At 35.9% G+C, this 21221-nt stretch overlaps 1 protein-coding gene across 8 annotated transcripts in view; it reads right to left on the reverse strand.

The window, feature by feature from the left end:
• Positions 1-21221, reverse strand: part of DMD (dystrophin) — a 1318095-nt gene that overhangs the window by 293028 nt on the left and 1003846 nt on the right. For all 8 annotated transcript variants that reach the window (XM_068155047.1, XM_068155048.1, XM_068155051.1 and 5 more), the window contains one exon: positions 18368-18485. In XM_068155047.1, the coding sequence (XP_068011148.1) occupies positions 18368-18485 (118 nt within the window). The remainder of the gene's footprint in view (positions 1-18367; positions 18486-21221) is intronic.

Consider the following 21221-nt stretch of genomic DNA (forward strand, 5'->3'; position numbering starts at 1 on the left):
AGGCCTACACGACAGACTGCCCAAACACTTTCCATAGTGTTGATGGCATACAGGCAATAGCTGGTGTCTGTATCTTGCAAATAACTACTTGAGCTCTTCCCACTTAGATTGAGATATTCAGTTTGTTATCTCTTGATTCCTGGCAACCTGGAGATTTTGGTGCATAGCTGACAAAAGTATAATAGCTTGTTTATGTCAGTTTATGTCAATGCAAAAAAAATAAATACAAAAATCCTACTTATTTTTATTTTATTCCAAGTTTGTGTGTTGGTGTGGGATTGGGGTTTTGGGGGAGGAAGTGAGGAGATAAAGAGATGAATGAAAATTCTGTTGCAGTTTTCAGATGAAAAACTGAGTCTACAGCTATATTAATTTTTCATAATACCTGCTTTTAATAAGAAATGTGGATATTTCTTATCAACAAAAATAAAAATGTTTGCAGATGGATTGCTTCTATAACATCTCTCGAGGTTTGTGTCTAAGTAAGACATACCAGCAATCCTACTCTAGGGACTGTGCTTTTCTCAGCACGACTGAGCTTTTCATCTCACAGCACAGTCCTGGGATTCCATGATGACCACTTCTCCCACCCAAGAGAGGAATGAAGGAGGCTGCCTAACAAAAGCTGCATTCAGGATGTATCAGACACATATCTACACAAATGACTATGAATGTATAAGCTCCAAATCTATGAAACACATTTCCCCCTGAAAATACTTGGATAACCTCCCTAAAAAAATAAATAAAAGCTTCTGAATTGGACACTTAAAAAAATAACATGTGTAATAGTTTAGTTTTATTACACATTGGAAATGAAGACATCAGGAAGGTGCTAGGTGATATAAACAAACAACTAAAATTAAAACATTGTGTTGAACCAGTGAGTGACAAAACCCACTTAAAGTATTTCAGTCGCGGGTAAACACACCATGACATCCACACAACTAATCTGGCCTTTCTGAGATAGAATATACCAAACAGAGAATTACTATGTAAGACAAAATATTTAATTTGTTAGAGAGACATTTTTAATTATGAGAACATTAGCTAGTTCAATGTAACATAAAAGTCCTTTCATTACCATAGAATTACCTTTCCATTGATGCTCCCATTTGAATCCAGACTATTGACTGCATTTTAAGTAACAAAATCCCCTAAGTCCCTAGAGCTTAATATATGAGAATTCACATCCGAAATGTACTGAAAGGCAGTGTAAATCAATGTCTCTTAAGGATGTATTTTGCTCCTGTGAATACTCCTAGCAGGTTGTTTCCCACAGAAGGAAAGGTAAATACCACTTATAGATTTATGCCAAACAGAAAAGTACAGAAAATTCAATTTGAGTGTATATTGTGTTAGAAATGATCCCTGCAACCTACAAATCTTTCACCTGCAGCTAATGAGTGACTGACTACAGATAATAAGGGTCAGAGAATTGCCACTAAATAATGTGGTTGGACAGTAGAAGACAATTTTTAAAGCATTCTGGTCATCATAGGGGATTTGTGCAAGGCATTGGAAAATACAAAAGGCTTTCTCTGACTTGATACTAACAGGAGAAGGTTTATGAAAGTATTTAACTATTCTGTAAGACAACAATAAGGAATCTCCCTTCAATGAAAGACTTTGCTGTTTATAATCTAACATCAGTGGAAACAACAGAAAAGGAGTCTAAGTCACAAAGAAATAATGTTTGTGTTATTATAAGATACATTTAACCTGTGCAGAGATGAAAAAAAGCAATCATTCCATGCCAGTTTGGTAAGTTCACTGAATCTAGTACTCATTCCAAAAAAAGCTGAACAAGAAAATGAATAGCACCAGAATTTGCAAAGCAGGAAACTTCCATTTTTCTTCTCCAATAAATTACCAGCATTCATTTTGCTCTGTAGGAAAATGCTTTTCAAAAACATTATTGTTAATAGATTGAATTTTTCTATAAAAGTTATTTTTTTTTCACTGTAGGTTTGAAGGGACTGATGCAATCTGATCTGCTGTTAAAGAGAACCTCAAAATTATGGACAGTGATAATTCATATTACCAAAAGAAGCTGCTGCTATTGCTTAGCTGAAAAATTAAATTGTTTTATATGCATCTCTAAGTGTTTCAATTTACTTATATCTTGCGGCAACAATCATGATGAAAAGACACACTGAGCTTGGAATCTAGACAATTTAACAAAATGGCTTAGGAATACCCTCATCCTTTTGCCATGATCTCTTGAATTGTGAGTTTTTTTTTCCCTCATCCTTTTGCCATGATCTCTTGAATTGTGAGGTTTTTTCCCCCCTTCTCCTTCGTAGCAATATGAAACACCCAATGCACTGAAAGAAGAGAAACTGATATCTTAATTCAGGGTTCTGAGCAGCCTTTAAAACTATGGCTGTACAGAATGTCTGTCCCTGATAGATAGAATAGAAGCATAAAGAGGAAGAAAATATTTTACATTTCCTGACAGCTGTAACAACTTCAGGTGGCCACATTAGGTATAGCAGGTTAAGAAATTGGTGGGTGAGGTCATTTTAATGCTGTAATGAGCTCTTGCTACAGAACTGGATGTAGCCCTGGTCTGAATGACAGTTATAGGATTGAAAGCACACCACTTTATATGACTGCGCATGCACCATCCAACACTGCAAGTAAATGACAGCAAGACACTGTAGTATGCAAAGGTAAACTGAGTGCCTAGAGACTGTGGTATTAGAAAATGCTGAAGACACAAAAACCTGCTGATTTTTAAGGAGGGGTAGATTAAAAACCACCCAAACCTAACATTGTCATTGGTTGTCCTGGAAGTATACTACCAAGGCTTCAAATTTGCCAACATAAAAATGTTTTTCAATCATATGTAATCCTTAAAAATACTCTTAAACATCTCTAGAGATTACTTCTGTGTCTCCCTAGAGTTTAAATCCTTTACAAAGTTGTTTTCAAAGACAATCACACATTCTAGTCTTCCTCTTTTAATACTCCATCAAATTGAATTACTTTCTGTTGGTTGCAGACCCATGGCTGGGGGGTTGGAACTAGATGATCCTTGTGGTCCCTTCCAACCCTGACTGATACTATTATACTATGAATGTACATTTCCTTGAATGTTACATATTTTATCTTCATGTGCTTTTAACTAATCTATGCAGTTATCCTTAGAAACCTTAATTTAGTTACACTTTTGTGGCTGTATATAACACTAGTTTTTCCAGTCGTAAAAAACTCACTGTCTTACTAAACAGGGAGCAGGTTTTCTGAGAGGCATGATGGAGAAAACAGAAAATAAAGATTAAAACAGAAGCATACTTGGTTATTGCACTTTTTTTTAACACTTTTCCCTTTCTTCCACTAAAGTGTGTAATGTTCTAATGTTCTACAGGATAGGGATAAACAAATTTTCTTAGGGTTACAAGACTATTCTGAAGGCACAACAACTGTGCACTGCACGATGCTTTGGCTCAGCCCTCTGTAAACCATGAGTGGAATTACAGTTACATATCACTTATGTTTTGTATTATCTTGTGGTTAACTTGCTTTCATTACTGTGTTTTTTTAAGCAAAGCCCCCATAAAACTAACTTTTCATATTTTTTTCCCTCCTAGGAAAACCATTAAGTTAAAGATCCCAGTTTGCCAGTTATTTCATGCTGAAAGTGCTCTACCTTCTCTTCTGCTGCCTTCCAGAACAGGAAGTGCTACTCTTCAAGAAAGAATCCCTTTGTTGAAGTCAATCATGCAACATCCCCAGACAAAAATATACTGGATTTTTTTTTATTATTCATAAGTGTCAGCAGAAAATTTGGATATTAGATATAGAGTCAAACAAGGACAAGTTTAAAGTTTGTTGTTGTTGTTGTTTTTTTAATACTGAAGTACTGAGGGCTTACAGGAACAATAGAATCTACTAAGTTGTTGCCTGTAGTCTGTCAATATGGAGTGGAGATGGATAGGACAGAGTACACAGTAGAGAACAGTTGGAGCCAGACTACTCAGTAATTTATGCTTCATCTGTCCTCCTTTATCTTTTCTTACAAAGCAGTATTTCTCTTTACCTTTTTCAGAGGCTTATCAAAGTAATTTTTAAAAAGTAACCTCAGAAAATTGTGGCCACACTTCGATTCAATGTGGAAAAATATTGTGTAACCTAAGACATTTTATGCACCCCTTAGACGATCAGTAATGTGATGAGAGGATTTAGTTGATTTACCCAAAATTAGTGGTGGGGTGCCAATCTAGAATATCTAGCTCAATATGAAATCTGTCATTTAAATCATTAATCTATTATGGTGTTTATAGAAAGATCATTCCTTATCATATGTTTCATAATGTGCAAGGACAGATTTCTTTTTAAAAAGTGTATGGTTTACAAAACAACCTAAAAAACTCGAAAGCAAACCAACCAACCAAAAAACCCCAAGCAAACAACCCCAACAAAAGCAAAACAACACCACCCCCACCCGCTCCCAAAACCTAATCAAAACAGGAAATATATACACAGATTAAGCTGCATATAATGAAGTGAATGAATATGACCTGGGAAGAAGAAAGGAACTGTAATCCTCTGTACTATTGTGCACTATTCCAGTTTCTAAGAACATATAAAAGGCATTACAAGGAAAAACAGGTAGAAGCACTCAGAGCTTTCAGTTGTCTTTCTGGGGTGACGAAGATCAACGGACATGTACCTGAAAGACCTGTCAAAGCATGAAAGCGCTGGGAGGAAGAATGTTATCTTTCTTGGCTTCTCAGAGGCTAAGGAAAATAGACAATAAGAAAGGGGAAAAAAGAGTTCAACAGACTGAAATGTCTTTTTAAGAATACACTTGTAATCTCATTTTGTAGTTGCATACTTTCGGGGTGTAATTATTTCCAACTATTGTGACTCTGTGATTTAATTTTGTTTTGTTTCACTGGGCTAAGCCTAGTTTTTCTTTTATCTTCTATATGATCAAACTAATGAAGGTGACTCTGCTCCTTTGCAAGTGCCAGATCAAACAGGGTGAACTGAAAACTGTCAAGTGGTTTCCACTAAGCACCAAGTGAGTAATTCTTCATCACTGTGAAGCATGCTTTGTACCTTGCTATACGGAGTGGGAGTTAGAGACCAGACTAAGCTGGTAGCACATCTAAAGAAATCAGTTTCTTTTAACAGGTAAAAAAAAGAAAGTAGCTTCTTTGAGCACTGAGAAAGCCATGCAAGAGCTTTCTATTTGAAAAACATGTCCCTCAGAAAGCATTCACTAGCTTGTCAAGTTTTTATAAAAGTATTTATGTGTATAACATTTATCACTTCCTAAATGAGGTTTTTGTGATCATTTTTTTCACTAAATTAAAAAGGGAACAGATCATGCTATGCAGAATTTGGAAGAACATTTGTCTTGCATTTTAAAATGTTTCAAAATGTGCAAAATTTTGATGTGAGAAATAAATATTCTGAAGAGAAACAAGATAATTCAAAATTTAGTATGAGATAGGTGACAAACCTATGCACACAAGTATTGACTAGAGAGATGGATAGATATAGATGGAGAGGAAATGAGGCCTCTCTACGGCTATCAGAACCTTAAGTAGAGCAGGATATTTCATTGATTCATAGAATGGTTTATGTTGGAAGGGATCTTAATTACCACCTAGGTCCAAGCCCCCTGTCATGGGCAGGGACACCTTCCACTAGACCAGGTCACTCGATGACACATCCAACCTGGTCCTGAACACCTCCAGGGAGGGGGGCATTCACAATCTCCCTGCGAAACCTGTTCCAGTGTCTAACCACCTTCACTAAATAATTTCTTTCTAACATTCACTCTAAATCTAACCTGCTCAAGCTTAAATCCATTCTTTCTCATCCTATCACTACAAATCCTGGTAAAAACATCCACTCCTGCCTCTCAGGTAGTGGAGGTAGAGACAGTAGGCTTCTTTCAGGTAGTGGAAGGCTGCTATAAGATCTCCCCAGAGCCTTCTTTTCTCCAGGCCGAACAACCCTAACGCTCATGGTCTGTCGCCATAGGGGAGATTCTCCATCCCCCTGATCATTTTTGTAGCCTTGCTCTGGAACCACTCCAGTAGTTTCACATCCCTCTTATGCTGGGCATACCAGAAGTGGACACAGTACTCTACGTGGGATCTCACTAGAGCAGAGTAAAGGGGAGGAATCACCTCTCTTGTCCTGCTGGTCACACTTCTTTTGGTACAGCCTAGGACACACTTGGCCTTCTGGGCTGCCTGTACACATTACTAGCTCATGTTGAAAATTTGGAGTTTCCCATTTATGGAGAAATGAATCGCCACTGTAAGTCACATTGATTAGGCAGGATGCAGAGTCAGTAGTGACACTTCTCTGAGCCCAAGAGCTGAATTCATATGGATATGTCACCAGAACTCAACTAAATTATTTTTTCCTGCAGTCTCCCATATTTGGATGATATTTAAAAAAGAAGTTTTTAGTAACATTGTACTAAGTGAAAATCAGCCAGAGGGTTCCCTTGCTGAGATGATTTAATGGTCTTTCATAAAATGTTTGCTTTATTCAGTTTCTTTTGTTGTGTACAAAAAATAGCTACTGCATTATTCAATTTAGCTACTTTCTTAAATATTCACAATATAATTACGAAGACCTACATTAGATTTAGAAATGATATTTAAAATTATGGAAGGGATGCAAAATTAAGCCACAGGACTGTGACTAACGTGATTAACCAGATGACTGAAGTTGGAAGTAATCAAGTCATTTCAGCTTTAAGGTTTTAGAAAAGTTTTCAAAGAACTTAATAGGGAAAAAAAACCAACCAACTTTTGACTTTCCTTAGGAATGTAATTATTAATTAGAAGTGACTATGCATGTATTTCGCTTTGCCTAAAGGTCCATTAATATTTTTTTCCCTAGGATTTTGTTTTCTTAAGCTAATAGAGAGAAAATAATTCATAATTATGAAATCAAATTTCTCTTCATGGATGATAGCATTAGTAATAATCAACTTACCTACAAAATATTTAAGTAAACTACTTTTTTTTTTTCTTTCCAGAAGTAATAAGACTTGTCTGTGCCTTCATTTAAAATGGGACATTAAATTAAGTGAAATGATATCCTACCATCTCTGAACATAAACAAGAATGATATTAACATTAATTTAACTACATCAGCATTCATATACTAATGCTCTCACAGACTTCCATACTTACTGATGCAAAAACATAATGATAAATCTGGCAGTTTAAGTTCTGAAATGTGTGAAATTCATTACCCACCTAATGAAGCGTACAGGCAATGTATTTTAGAATCCCTAGTACCACCTAACTTTGTGTTGGCATCATACATTCATATTTACATCGTATATTTTTAATGTCATCAACTTATTAACTTCTACTGCATTCAGGCTGAAACCTGCTTCTCAAATATCTCTCTCTTTTTTTTTTTCTCTTTTTTCATCTGAACACTGATTCATTTTGGTTTTCATTTAATAGGTTCAGCTCAAACTGTGTGGGCAAGAAATACCCCAAAAATTAAAAGGTACTTAGGAATTCTGCCAATACATGAGTGTCAGTTGCTGAAGCACAGTACAACATACTGTTTATCTTTCTATTTTCTTAAACAAAATAAATAAATTCAAAGTTCAAAGACTGCAACTGGTTGTAATTCATTTTACAATGGATTGTGGTAGTTTTTGGCTATGCCTTTAAAATTTGTTACAGATTTTGAGCAGAAAAGTAGGAGAATATAAATAAGTCACTACTGGGTGTAAAAAGGAAAACTAAAGATAATTTTAAACTAATTGGAGAAATATCTGCTATAAGATTGGCTGTACCCAAACAACCTTTCTTCTTCTAGGGGCCTCTCTTCTCTCTGCTCACTTCACTCAGGAGAGATTAATCTGCTTCTGCTTGACCTTGGCTGCATTGTTTTGGTTAAGTCTAACAGCTACTTTCTCTTTGCTCGTTTCTCCCTTTTGGACAGGGGGTGAGGGACAGTTTCCCTGGTCTCTGACCAGGGCAATACTGTATATTTTGTACATACTCATTGCATTCCATTGTAGATTGTAGTTTTGCTTGTAAATACAGCCTCCATTTGCGTCCAACTGAGCTGGTCTGGCAAAGTTTATGTTGTGGGGGGAAATCTCAACCCACCACACGCGTAAACAACAAATCCCCTTTTTCTCTGTCCTTTGACATCGAATATTACGTGAGCTATCAGAGTAACACCATCTGAAAGTTAAGTTCTTGCTTCCTCAAGGTCCAAATTCTTACCACTGTAATACTGACTAATTAAGCTGCATCAGCAAGCAGACTTTATGCAATAGCCATTAAGAAACATAGTGGATTCCAGTTGTTGGTCTTAACTCTGAGACCATCTGTTGGGCTACAATTGCCCTCTATGGTATTCCATGACTAGAAATTATGAACACAGACTATCATTATTTTTTTTGCTTGCCTCTTCTGACAATGCAAACCTGCGCAGTGGTTCAACTGCTGCCTCCACAGTATGTGCCTCTCATCAGATGTCAGCAGGAGGTAGATGGCTGACAACATCAGAGGGAGATGACTCAAGAGCTGCCTTCTCTCACCTACACAACAGCCACAGAAAGCAAGGTGCTGGCAACAATACTGACCTTAGCTCAGAGGATGAACCAAAGTACATGTATCAGATAAAAACAGTGGGCCAAGTAGAAACATTATAGATTTGACTTTCACTTTTACCTTTAAAAACAAAGAAAATTTCCAAATGAGCAAGAATTTATTTGAAAGAGAAGAACTAAGAGTGTTTCTTTTAAAAATATTTCTACCTTCTACTTTAATTATAAATTCTGGGCATTTTGTATCTAAACTGAGTTAATATATTTGTTATTTCACAGTAGAAATAGAAAAATGTTCACATTTGCTTTATTTACAAATTAGCAATTTCAAAATCCCAGTATCATAGAACATTTCATGTTGGAACAAACCTTTAAAGACAATCTAGTTCCAACCCTCCTGCAGTGGGCAAGGACACATGCCACTAGGCCAGGTTGTTCAAAACCCTGTCCAAAATCTTCTTGAACAACTCCAGGCAATGAAGCACTGATTAGAAAATGAAAGACCCATTGTGAAAATGCTGATGTTTGAGCTATGAAAGGAGCACAGCTCTGCAAGCATAGGAGCTTGGAAGAAAAAAACAAGTAACAATTCCTCCTCTCCCCCTTCTTTGCTCATGGTCTCTTTAGCACCCCAGCACAGACCATAACATTCATGAGACTCACGAGTCACTAAATGGACTAAACCTAATCAACTTTAGGCAAGCCGACATTCTTCAAAGTCAGAATTCTGATAGGGCTGAAACTCAGCAAATTTTGAACCTAAGCACATTACATAAGTTTAGACTAGACATTAGGAAACATGAGTGATGAAACACTGGAACAGGCTGCCTAGACAGGTGGTCAGTGCTCCGAGCCTGTCAGTGTTTAAGCGGCCTTTGGACAATGCCCTTCATAGCATCCTTTAACTTTTAGTCATCTCTGAATTGGTCTAGCAGTTGGACTAGTCCCTCCCAATCAAAATACTCCTGCCATGCCCTGCCCTTTTCTACTCTGATCTACCCTGCTTCGCTTTGCTTCACTTCACTTCACTTCACTTCACTTCACTTCACTTCACTTCACTTCACTTCACTTCACTTCACTTCACTTCACTTCACTTCACTTCACTTCACTTCACTTCACTTCACTTCACTTCACTTCACTTCACTTCTATTCTATTCTATCCCATCCCATCCCATCCCATCCCATCCCATCCCACCCCATCCCACCTTATCCTATCCTACCCTATCCTATCCTACTGAAGAAAAATTGTCAAAAGCACAAAAATTCAGAGAGAATAATAATATTGGAAATGTAATGAATATTCTCCAGAATTATTGTATCTTCATCTGGAACATTGCAATTATTTCTACACTCAGGAAGATAAAGAAATAAACACAGTCCTATAATTCCAGGAAAAACTTATGAGACATAGGCATTTTCTCTACTGTATTCATGTTTAAATACTCTGTTTCAGGTTCTAAGTTCCACCAAGCCCTATGCCACCACCATGTTCAACATCTACACTCCTTTGCTATTACTGAGCTAGGGATTGCCAAGATTACTCTCTGAAGGGTCATTGGCTCACTTATCATACAATAAGCCTGTTAATTAGAAAGGTGAGATATGAGCAGCTAATCTCTAAAAAATTTATGCTATTTCCTTTTCCCTCTCTTTTTGTCATGGTAAAGGTGAACACAACCCTACGAGCATTGCTACACACTGAACAGATTAAAATGTCTTACAGCCACCATATTCATATGCTTATGGTCCTGAAAGCAGTAATGAAATATTTTTAGCATTACCTTCAGTATTTCATAAGTCACCATAATAGTGATTCGATATGCGTAACAAAATGAAACAACCAGCTGGTGCAATCATCCACCAAAGTCTTAGGACCTATCTCATACAGGCTAAGCTGGTATTTACTCAGGCTGGACTTGCAAGGAGATTTGGAGCTGTGCAAAATACCCTTTTTGTTATCGGTTTATTCCCAACTCAAGCAAAACTAAACCCATAATAAATTTACACTGAGGATAGCCAAAGTAAAATCCATAGGCCAAATGTACTCCAAGGTGCTTAACTAGGTTGCCTGAGTGCAACTGCAGGTTCCAATATTTGGTCTTTGTGTACTGCATTCATTCTAGGAAAAGAAATGGGACACAATGTACACCAAAATCTGCATTTTCCTGATATTGCTGATTGTTACATGGCATCTAAATTTAGCTTGCAATCTCTGCACTCAGGACCTTTGTTTCCTGCTTGCTCTGTAATTACTACAGAAAATTATGGTCTTGCATAAATGAATATATACTGTTCTGACACAGTTTTTGAAATAACTATGGATATAGTCATTTCACATCACATATGCTATAATATATATGCATATTATACATGCTGCCCATCAAACTCTGGGAGAAGGGTCAGTGAAAGAGTAATTTGATCACATTTTGAAAGCTTAATTTCTGAACAATTCCTTTCCCTTACTTCCACTTATTTTCATTTTGACTGTTTTGTCACAACACAGCTAGCATAGCTCTCCTGTTTGCACCGTTATGGATGAAATTAAAATAAAATAGATACTTTCACTCTTTATGTCTGCTCCTAGTCAACTTTACATTGTTCAGTACAACACAGTCCTACCTTAAAACACTGGCTGAAAGTGCAAAGACTTTGATTTGTCATATTCAAACAAAAGAGGTCAAAATCCATAATCCCTGAACACGTGGCAGGGACTCTTTTGGTCCTCACTGAGTAGTGGAGCATACAACAGCTCTTGGTGAGAGGAAATGCCTCCTGATACTACGCTCATCATTCTGGGCTACTTTTACTTTCACCTAATTGGTTGAAGGCTGAGAGGGGCTTAAGATTTATATGATTTGACCCTTTTACTAAAACCATCTCTATCATCCCAGCCTCCAAACATTCTAAGAACAGCAGAGTAAATTGCAGAATATTAAATAGTCTTAAACTTTCTTGGCACTATAACTTAGATGATCTTTTTCATTTGCATTCTGACCAACTACCTCTATTAATTTAGTCCCTAAATGATGATCAACAGAAGCTAAAAAAAACCACACAAATGAGTCCCCAACACCAGCTCTCACATAATGCCTTAGCAAATTTTTTCTTAGATTAGAGTGAGAACACTCTCCTGCTCTCAGGTGATGGTACATTACAAATCCTCCAACTTCATGTACCCATGGCTACATCATACAATAGCCTGTTAATGTGAAGCATCCACCTAGCAAACCACGTTTTCCTTATTCAGGGTGGGTTGTTTATTTTTTACTTTTCTGAGCCTGGTCAAATTTTTTTAAAGGCTTAAAAAACCCAGAACAAACAAACACACAGTCTGCACACACACACCCCACACCCCCCACACCCCCACCTCGAACAACAAAGAAACCCTAAAACACTCACCAAAACCAATAACCTTTCTGAAAGGCCTTATCCTGCAGCACAACCTTATGCTCCTCACCGAACTTTCTATTTCCTGTTCATAAACTCACAATTAGCAGAGAACTTACTTTGTGATCCTGTTTTCCTGAGGAGAGATTTGGTCAAACATTTTGCTCTCCTAGCTATTTGGAAATAATAGCAACAAAATTTTACTAACACTTATAATTTGGGTAAAATTAAGTACCTCTATCCAACACAGCAACCCAGGCTGCCTATTCTCCAAATACAAGCTTATTCCTACGAACATAGAACTTTCTTACCTGTTTGTAAGTGTTTCATCTAGAATTAGCCTGTTATGTTGAATTACCACATAATGTAAAGTTTAACAATCATCTAACTGCCTTCACAAGTCAGGAGGGTAAGTGAGCCCTGAGAAAGCCACCAGAACTGATAACACCTAGTACACATATCAGCTCTGGGGCTACCAAAAAAACTGTACCTCTTTTACTGAAGAATATAACCAGGAATAGAGGATGGTCACCTTGCATTCTCTCAACCTTGTTAGAAGCATGACACCTGAAGCAGGCAGTTTAGATCTTGCTCTTTGTCCATTAAACCATATGCTGCTAGTATATATAGCCTGAGAAGTGACATGTAACTGTAATTCCCTGATCACTCAGACATTTCTGGGACATGTTATTTCTTTATCTTAAAGGGCAATTCTCTCCAGTGTTCTAAAATAACTTTGTAACTCCTTAAAATGTCCTATAACTTTCTTACAAATTCTGTAGTAGCAAATCTATGCCAAGGAAGTGGTTTCAAATGAGGTTGTCTTCGCAGTAACGCATTATGCCTTTCAGAGCTATAGCTTTATGCTGTCAGTGACATTTCTTTAACAACAAATGGTTTCTTCCTTCATTTCCATGGCATAGAATTCTCATAGAAAAAACAAAGTTTCTGCACTAAAGTAGTGCATCAGAATGACTAATAACATTTTTATCTTTATGACATAGGAATCCTATTGCTCATCTTCTTAAGAATTGCTTGAAATACATGGAGGACAGAGAACAGAATACTGAGGTTCATTCAATAATTCACCTCAAAAATATCAACAAGAAAACTGGGCAAATTGTATGCAAGTACGGTTTTCTCTTGCACTTTTCATTTACAGTCTTGGTAACTAAGAGTTTTAATAGAGGATGACAGATTTCAAATTTGGGTTTCCTTCAAGTGGTAAACTCTATTTGTATTCAATAGCTCCAAGAGAAAACCACATGGATGTCAGTACAATGGAGACGGCTATTTTATTAAGATGTCGAGAACAACGGTAGAGCTGTAAGTCACTGTGGAATTTCCATAATTTTGTTGTGAAAATGATGACAAGTTGATGATTTTGCCATAAAACTGTCAAATAGAACAAACTATTCAATAAAGATGTTTTTATTGAATGCCACAGAGACACTTGGGCTCTTTTCTGACTAGTCCAAATGCAGCTCTCTTCACAACCAATTATAACATACATCCTTCTCTTTTCTTTAAGAATAACCCCCCCCCCAAACAAAACCCAAACCAAAATAAATCTTCTGAAGACATCCCCTATAAATTATTTGTACATTTGTGGACTTGGTTTTAAAAACTGCCAAATAAAATTTCAAAATGCTGCCAATGAGTAGTTGTTGATCAAAATAGTCTTCACTGAAATGCTTGTATTTATTGATATCATTAATTTATTTAATGCAATAGAATTTCACACAGAATTACTGAAGAGAGATGTCTGTGGTTTTGGCTTCTTATAATCTTAAAAGGAAAATTCTTTGGTCAGTAAGAGATTATTTCTTCACAGAGTTCTATAAATATTCATTTTCATACCTCCTGTAATACTTACAGAGCTAGACACCACATTACAAAACTGGGATGTAAATTACTAGCAAAGTGAAAATGCAGAAAGGTTATTCACTGTTATTTTTTGCATGTGTGTGAACACAGCAGTAGGAAGGCTTGCTATTTAAAGTTTCTAACATTTCCAGGATCCAGCAAGATCTAACACAGTCTTTGGAATTACTTCATTATTTCTGATTCTAAGATTATACATTTGTTTTTGTTATCTTTTAGTGTATTTCTATGTTGTTGTGTTACTAGCTTTATGTCTTCTGTGCAGAAGAACTGATGGAAAAATAAAGGGATTTTTCAAAGCTTAATTACTTTATTATATTCAAAGTTGCTTATAAACTCATTCAATTTAAAGAAACAACATTCTAATCAGCAATAAAGCAAAAGTGGTTTGGAGATGTGGTGCATTATGTTGAGAAAAACATTACTGCACAGCATATGATTCTGCTAGAACAGAATGTTTTACCAAAGGCATTAAAGGAATAAGGAGGTTTCTTGCTTTTTCCCACAACCTTTCCTCAAGACTAAATGTAATTATTATTCCTATGTATTCTCTAATGTATAATTTGTAAACAAACTATGATTCACATAGCATAAACAAAGATTTAAGTATAATATTATGTAAACATAACCCAAGCTTTATTTCATAAAGCCTAGTTCTTTTTTATATAGTTTCGCTCCTGCAATTTCATACAAATAATGAAGTTAATCTGGTAGGGAGGGGGGAAGTGCAAAGGAAATAATTAAATTGTATAAATTAATCTGTAATCTCTGCTTTTATTCCCTGGAGAATGGTTAAACCTAGGCAATATTACGACAGTTATGCAGAAAAAAATCTGATGATTGTCATTGCTGCAATTTTTCATAGAGATTCTCTAACAAATATCTTTTTATTTGCTTGATGTTATATAAAATGTTAGTCTCATTTTTTTTTATTTTTTAATACTTTAAAACCACCTTCTAAATATTATTTATAGTTAGACTTTTAGGAGCATAATACACATATTTCTGTATGTGAAATGACTCAGGAATTACCAAGGCTACCACAGAAGCCAGAACCTTCAGGGCTTTAATTCTATTTAATGACACTTTGACCCACCCTGTGACCAAGAATGCAGCTACTTTGTAGAGTAGCTATGAGTCTCATTTAGTATTTATAGTATATCTGTTCAGTAATATTTGGCAGATAATTGCATTGTTTGTTTTGTTGTTGTTGGGTTTTTTTTTTACTAGCACCTCAATTCCAAAAGGAAATTAACAACATATTCATACAAAGTAGCTCATTTTCTCAGTTTTATACTGTCTGAAGTGTGAGATCCTGTGCTTCAACCTGGGCAGAGGCAGTGCACTAGATATAATTGAGTCTATCATCTCCTATGCGATAGATCAGTGCAGGGTAGCCCTGCTCTCTTTCCTTCATCATGGGATCCAACACATGATTCTATGATTTAGCACCTGAGAGCATGATGCTACAGAAGGCTGCATGTGAGAGTGGTATGCAGCTGAGACAGAGGAGCACAAGTGGCACAATACTGATTAATGAAACTGGATGTATTTGAATGACTACTAATAACTTCTTAGACATAACCATGGTAACCTATTTGTATTCACAAAGGAGGTGGGGGAGAGGGAAACAACACAGGAAATGGGAAACAGTGGGTGAGGTTGCCAGTGAGGAGTATTGTGCTGCAGGACTCATACGAAAAGTCCAAATATAACAGAGTTGGTGCTCTCTAGGGCTGAGAAGAATGTTCAGACCTTAGTAAGTAGAGCAAGTTCTCTGGTCCAGGGTCCAGCTCTGACTGTAAGCAAGATTCATACGGAAAGGATTTGGATCAGCACCCTGAGTACAGCAGGCTGCACTGTAGAGGCTTCAGAGGAGCTGTATTAGAGAGCCATGGTTAGCATGTCCTAGGTGTTAAGGAGAGTCTTCCTAAGATTGGGACAAAGTAGCTTTGTGAAGGGGTTGGAGGGATGAACTATCACCATGGTAGCTGCAGCAAGGACAAGTGGAGGCTGTCTATATAGGTATTTAGTAGGCCTGATTCAAACCAAAGAGAACAACCTCCGTCTTTGTCATGTGAGAGTTTGTGTGTAAAACATGCAATTCAAAATATAAAAATTATTATTATTCTTTTAAGGAAGTACTTTAGCTAACAGTATGCCACAATTAGCATATATCTGGAAAAAAACAGCATTTTTTTTTTCCCCTGGAAAACCCATGATGTCTTTAAAATTCTAAAGACTTCTGGATAGTGTTTAGTATTGCCTAAAATTGTACAAATATAAACTTACTAAACATGAAAAAACCCTCACGAATCTAGCTTGCTGCCTCAGAAGACTGGATCAGGAATGGCCCTGATCATACTTTACCTCCCACCTTTGCAGAAATGTAGACCCTGCATATTTCTGACAATAGATTTTTTTGTATTCTCTAAAATTACTTAACCAGAAACAACAGGATGATGCCACGAGATGCTATACTACACTACGAAGTACTTGAAAGACCATAAAAGGACATGATATGTATCTACTGCACCACAGGCTGCATTTTTGCAGTGAAGGATATTAATAGTTTCAGTATAGGAAATTAATTGCTAAATCACAAAGGTCTTTTCCAACCTGGTTAATTCTTTTCTATTCTATGCTATGCTATTCTATCACAGCAAAAAATAATGTTGTATACTTTAAGTTGAAAATCAACTAATTTGGGGATTTCTAACCCATAAAAGTAAGATATCATCATGTTTAATATATCCACCACACAGCTAGCAACCAATGAAAGCTGTAGTATAGTTGGGTTACCACAAACTCAATGAAAAATTTACAGTCCAAAGGTTTAATTTTCTTTCTGTTTTACTGTATAAGAAGGAAGCATTTAATCTGTCTCAGAAGGCAATTTCACTTAAAGTGAAGTGTGGTTTTCCAACAGAACAAAATCTAGGCCTGAATACAATTCACCTGAGAGCATACAGGAATTATCCTTGCTTTTCATGTAAATTCTGCAACTCTTATCTTCAAAAGACATGTATCAGAATTAAAAATTAAAACATGCTAGAAAATACTGATGGGAGTACTACATATGTTGACTTTTGAATTAGTGATGCAAAGTCAAGGTATATGTACACACTGCATCTGAATTCAGCTAAATTCATGATCTTCAAATTAGGGACAGCTTCATATGCAATATATAAGCACTACCTATTTCTTCTCAAATCTCTAACTTCAAGTAAAACAAATACAGCTTGTGTCTTTCATTAATATGTTTCAAGTCCAGGAAGAGAAGAGCAGTTATACAATGTCATTTCACATAGGATATAGTCTGCTGTTGCTACTAACAACAGTGCAGTCTAAACATGCAATGTCATTTTAACTTATTATGGAAAGTATTTATCTGATGGAATAATAAAAATAAAAAGAAAAGTAAGTGTATATATATATAAAGTATATATAATATATATTTGTATATATAATATATATATAAATACATATATTATATCTATTTATATATATTATATATAAATTATGGGGATAGGGAAGTTTATCCTAGGTATACACCTTCACAGTCATCAGTTTCAGGGAGCAATCTCTGATCTTGATATACAGGAGTACAGAACAGTTTGTATTCATAGAATTACAGAATCACAGAATCACAGAGTGGTCTGGGTTAGAAGGGTCCTCCAAAGGTCATCTAGTCCAAACCCCTCTGCAGTATGCAGGGGCATCCTCAACTAGATCAGGTTGCCCAGAGCCCTGTGGATCCTCATCTAAAGTGAATTGGCTGTGTCCACATACAAAGAAAAGCTCTACAATGGACCTCCAGGGCCATTAGAAATGCAATTTTTTAATATGATTTTGAGTTCTAAGTACTCAATAAATTAAAATATATAAGTCTGTTGTAGGTGGTTGCTTTTATAGCATGACTTGGAGAGTGTGTTTCCTCCCATAGTGAAGGACATCTTATTCACATATCCAGGAGTGACAAGATTATGGCTTTTATAGAATTCTTCCATAGCTTTATCTACTGATTTTTCCACCTTAGTCACAGCTTGTTGGTTAGTTCTGGAAAGGGAAACCAGAACTGAAGAATACAGAGTAATACAGAGTGTCATCAGACCTGTGCATCTGCTAAGGGGATATGAAAGAAGAGGGTGCGGCTCTAGTATGGGAGATGGAATTGAAAACTTCTTACAAGGCTATGGCTATACTCTGTCAATTCATTCTTTTTCCTCCATATTTAAGAATAAATATAGTACATTATCTATAATGATCATGTTCTATGTTTTCCACCAAGTACTTCCACTGTGAAAACGTACAACATGAAATTAAGGTAAAAAAAAAATGAAATCTATGATCACTGACATTCACTGACATTTCTTCTATAGGCAATTTGGAAACACATTGTGAGAACTGCCTCCTGGTAGAATTCTCCTTCTCATGACAATGGCAAAAAGTGTCTGAAAAGTGCTATGCTTATCAGGTACTACAATATTTTCCATTTTTGCTGAAACATTACGTGATAGCACAAACACCACTTACTGCGGTCAGTAACTATTGTTCTGGCCTCTTGATTGCTTGTCTTGTTTTTCAGATTTTGTGCTGCAGTTATTAGTTCATCCAGATGGGGACGTCTCTGCTCCAGATCCTGTAGTATTGCCTAGTTGCACAAAAATAAAATTAAACACAAAAATTATGTAGAACTGCTAAGAAGACCACATATAAAGACTATTTTTGTGTGTGCCAGCTTGATTTAAAGCAGAAAAACTCTTCACCGTTTCAAGTAAGATGAAGAATTTGGTCTAGACCTTCCAAATATTGTTGTTAATGTTAATATTAAAATATCAAGTAAAGCTTGTAATAATAATGTTAAAAGAATCTACAGAACTAGATATAGAATGACAACCATTGTTCATTTTTAAACCCGTCACAATATGCAAGGGTAAGATAATCTCCTCTATAATGCTACAGCAGGATATTGTTCTATATTCTCTCAGATTTTATACTTTATTAAAAACAAATAAAAATAGGTGTTTACCTTCTTACTAGATTAGGTGGGATTTTCCTAGTAACTCTTGAAGTCTAATTAATAATATTTGTTTCTTAATATTTTAACATTGTTTAATTACTACATTTTGGTTTAAAGCCAATGTGAGACTCTTAATGTTGTGGCATTTTTTCTGCCTGATACCTTACTTGCCAGAAAAGTAATTAACACTCAAAATAATTTATATGTTAGTTAAGCAGATATAGAAGACCCAGACAACTTGCCTAGAGTGTGAGAAATATATCTAGAGTTTCTCACAAGGACTTCAAAGTAGTGAGTCATGGTCTTTAGGAAGTAAAATACAATAGCTTTTGATATAATGAAAATGACAACTCAGGGAATGGAAGGCATATAAGATTTATGCATGTACTTATTTATTTTGAAAGATTAAGGAAGAGCAAACATGGAATCTAGTCAATGGTTTCCCAGATAGGAAGCATCCAAGCATATATCTAAGAGTCATTGATCAAATCTAGAAAATTTAAATCACTGTCATTAGACTTCAAGAAAAGACTTCAAGAAAAGATATTTGCTAGATTCCCCAATCTTAGGAGTTGAAAGCAGTAAGATTTATTACATAATTATGAAAATGATGACTTTTTTTTTTTTTCACTCACACTTTTTAGTCACCAGAACAGAACAGTATATAGCTAGGAGATAGAGTGTATCTACTATTAAGCTGACAACAAAGGACTATGTAGGGGTTTTATTTCTTAGATTTCTTATGTGGGCAGTGGTTAAATAAACTGTGAATATGCTCCCCTGGCTGTTGGCTATGTGTCTTGAACATATGACTGTCTTTAAAGTATTTCTGCCCCCTTTAAAAATATTTTTATTCTAAATAATCATACTTGATTCTAATAAGGTGTTATTCCCTGATGATAAGACCTGCAGAGTCTTATCTTTAATTTGGCCTTTCAATCTGAGATCAGAGTTACATAATTTCGGCAAGTTGAAGGTGACAGATTAAAACCTTTTTTAAAAAAAAAATAAAAATTGTTTTGTTCCATGAGATTAACAAAAAAAGCATGAGAATATCACTTCCAGTATCTACAGCAGGCATCATCAAAAGCAAACTAAAAGCTCCACAGCCTTTCCTTTTTGTTCCATTGCAAACACTTCCCCAAAACCCCATACTTTTCAAGATACACGTCTAGCTACACCCTGTGAACTTTTTTGCCTTTAACTTCTGTATCAAAAGTTCTTTTCAGTTCTATTATAACTGGCTTTTTAAACTCATACACAAAAGTTTGGAGGGTATATTTTTAGTTTTATACTGACTGGATGGCTTACAGTGACAAGCAGCTAAAGCAGCACATGAATTAAGTGAAGAATAAGAAGAATAAAATAATTGAGGATTAAATTTCTCATTACAAATCTCTCCTTAGTGAAAGCACTCAAGAAAAAGAAATAAAATCTACTGCTGCAGTTACTACCTCTAGATATCTATGTGCCTTCAAAACTCCATTTTCTAGGAAGACAACATTATGAGTGACATGAATTTTTCAACAGAAGAAGCATCCCCATTGCAGCCTAAGATCTGCATTATACATATTGTCAAAATGAATGTGCAAAAGAAAGATTAAAACACATGCAACATGTTCAGATAACTGTGTGGCCTCCAAAGCAATAGTCCCCTTTCCCTCTCCTTCCTCTGCCTGGAAACTGTTTAAAAGAGGAAAAGTAAATTAACTGATTCTAAGCTTTTATGCTAATCGTGACTCTGAACTATTCCCTAAAGTTTCCTAAATAAAATTTTAGTTATTTGATAGGCTGAATAGAAGAATGATTCATCTGATCTAGCCTGAGTCTCTAACCAGTCTTGAAATGCTTTGCTTGTACAATAGAAAAATACTTCTGCTTCTGCCATATGAAATTTAGTATGAAACAAAGCAACAGGCAAGGACTCATCGGTAAAGAGATACCAAAATGAACAATTAGAGCTGATGTATGCCTAAATCTTAAGAGAATTATTTACCCATCTGCAAGATCCATCTGCAATTCCTGAAGTGGACACTCAGAAAAACTAGTGATGCCTCTTTAAAGTGAATTCTGCTAACTCTTCTGCTCCCTCAGGGACACAGCAGTTTCATCCCTATACAGACTCCGAGGACATCCTTCATCTGCTATGTAATGTGAATAAACTTCCTTTCTGCTGGATGTATTAAAAAGTATTTTTGAAAGGTCAGCAAGGACATCTTCAAACCCTTGCACTATGGACAGACCTGTCAGGAAACAATAATATATAATACAAAACAAATTGATTTTTATTGTTTGGGGTTTTTTTAGTCTTAGAATTGCAGCCACTCAGAATAAGGAACAAATAGAGTTCCTCAATTTATTTGTTTT

This window comes from Melanerpes formicivorus, unplaced genomic scaffold (genome assembly GCF_026170545.1).
Source record: "Melanerpes formicivorus ecotype bairdi unplaced genomic scaffold, bMelFor1.0.p_v2 SCAF_30, whole genome shotgun sequence".
Lineage (NCBI taxonomy): Eukaryota > Metazoa > Chordata > Aves > Piciformes > Picidae > Melanerpes > Melanerpes formicivorus.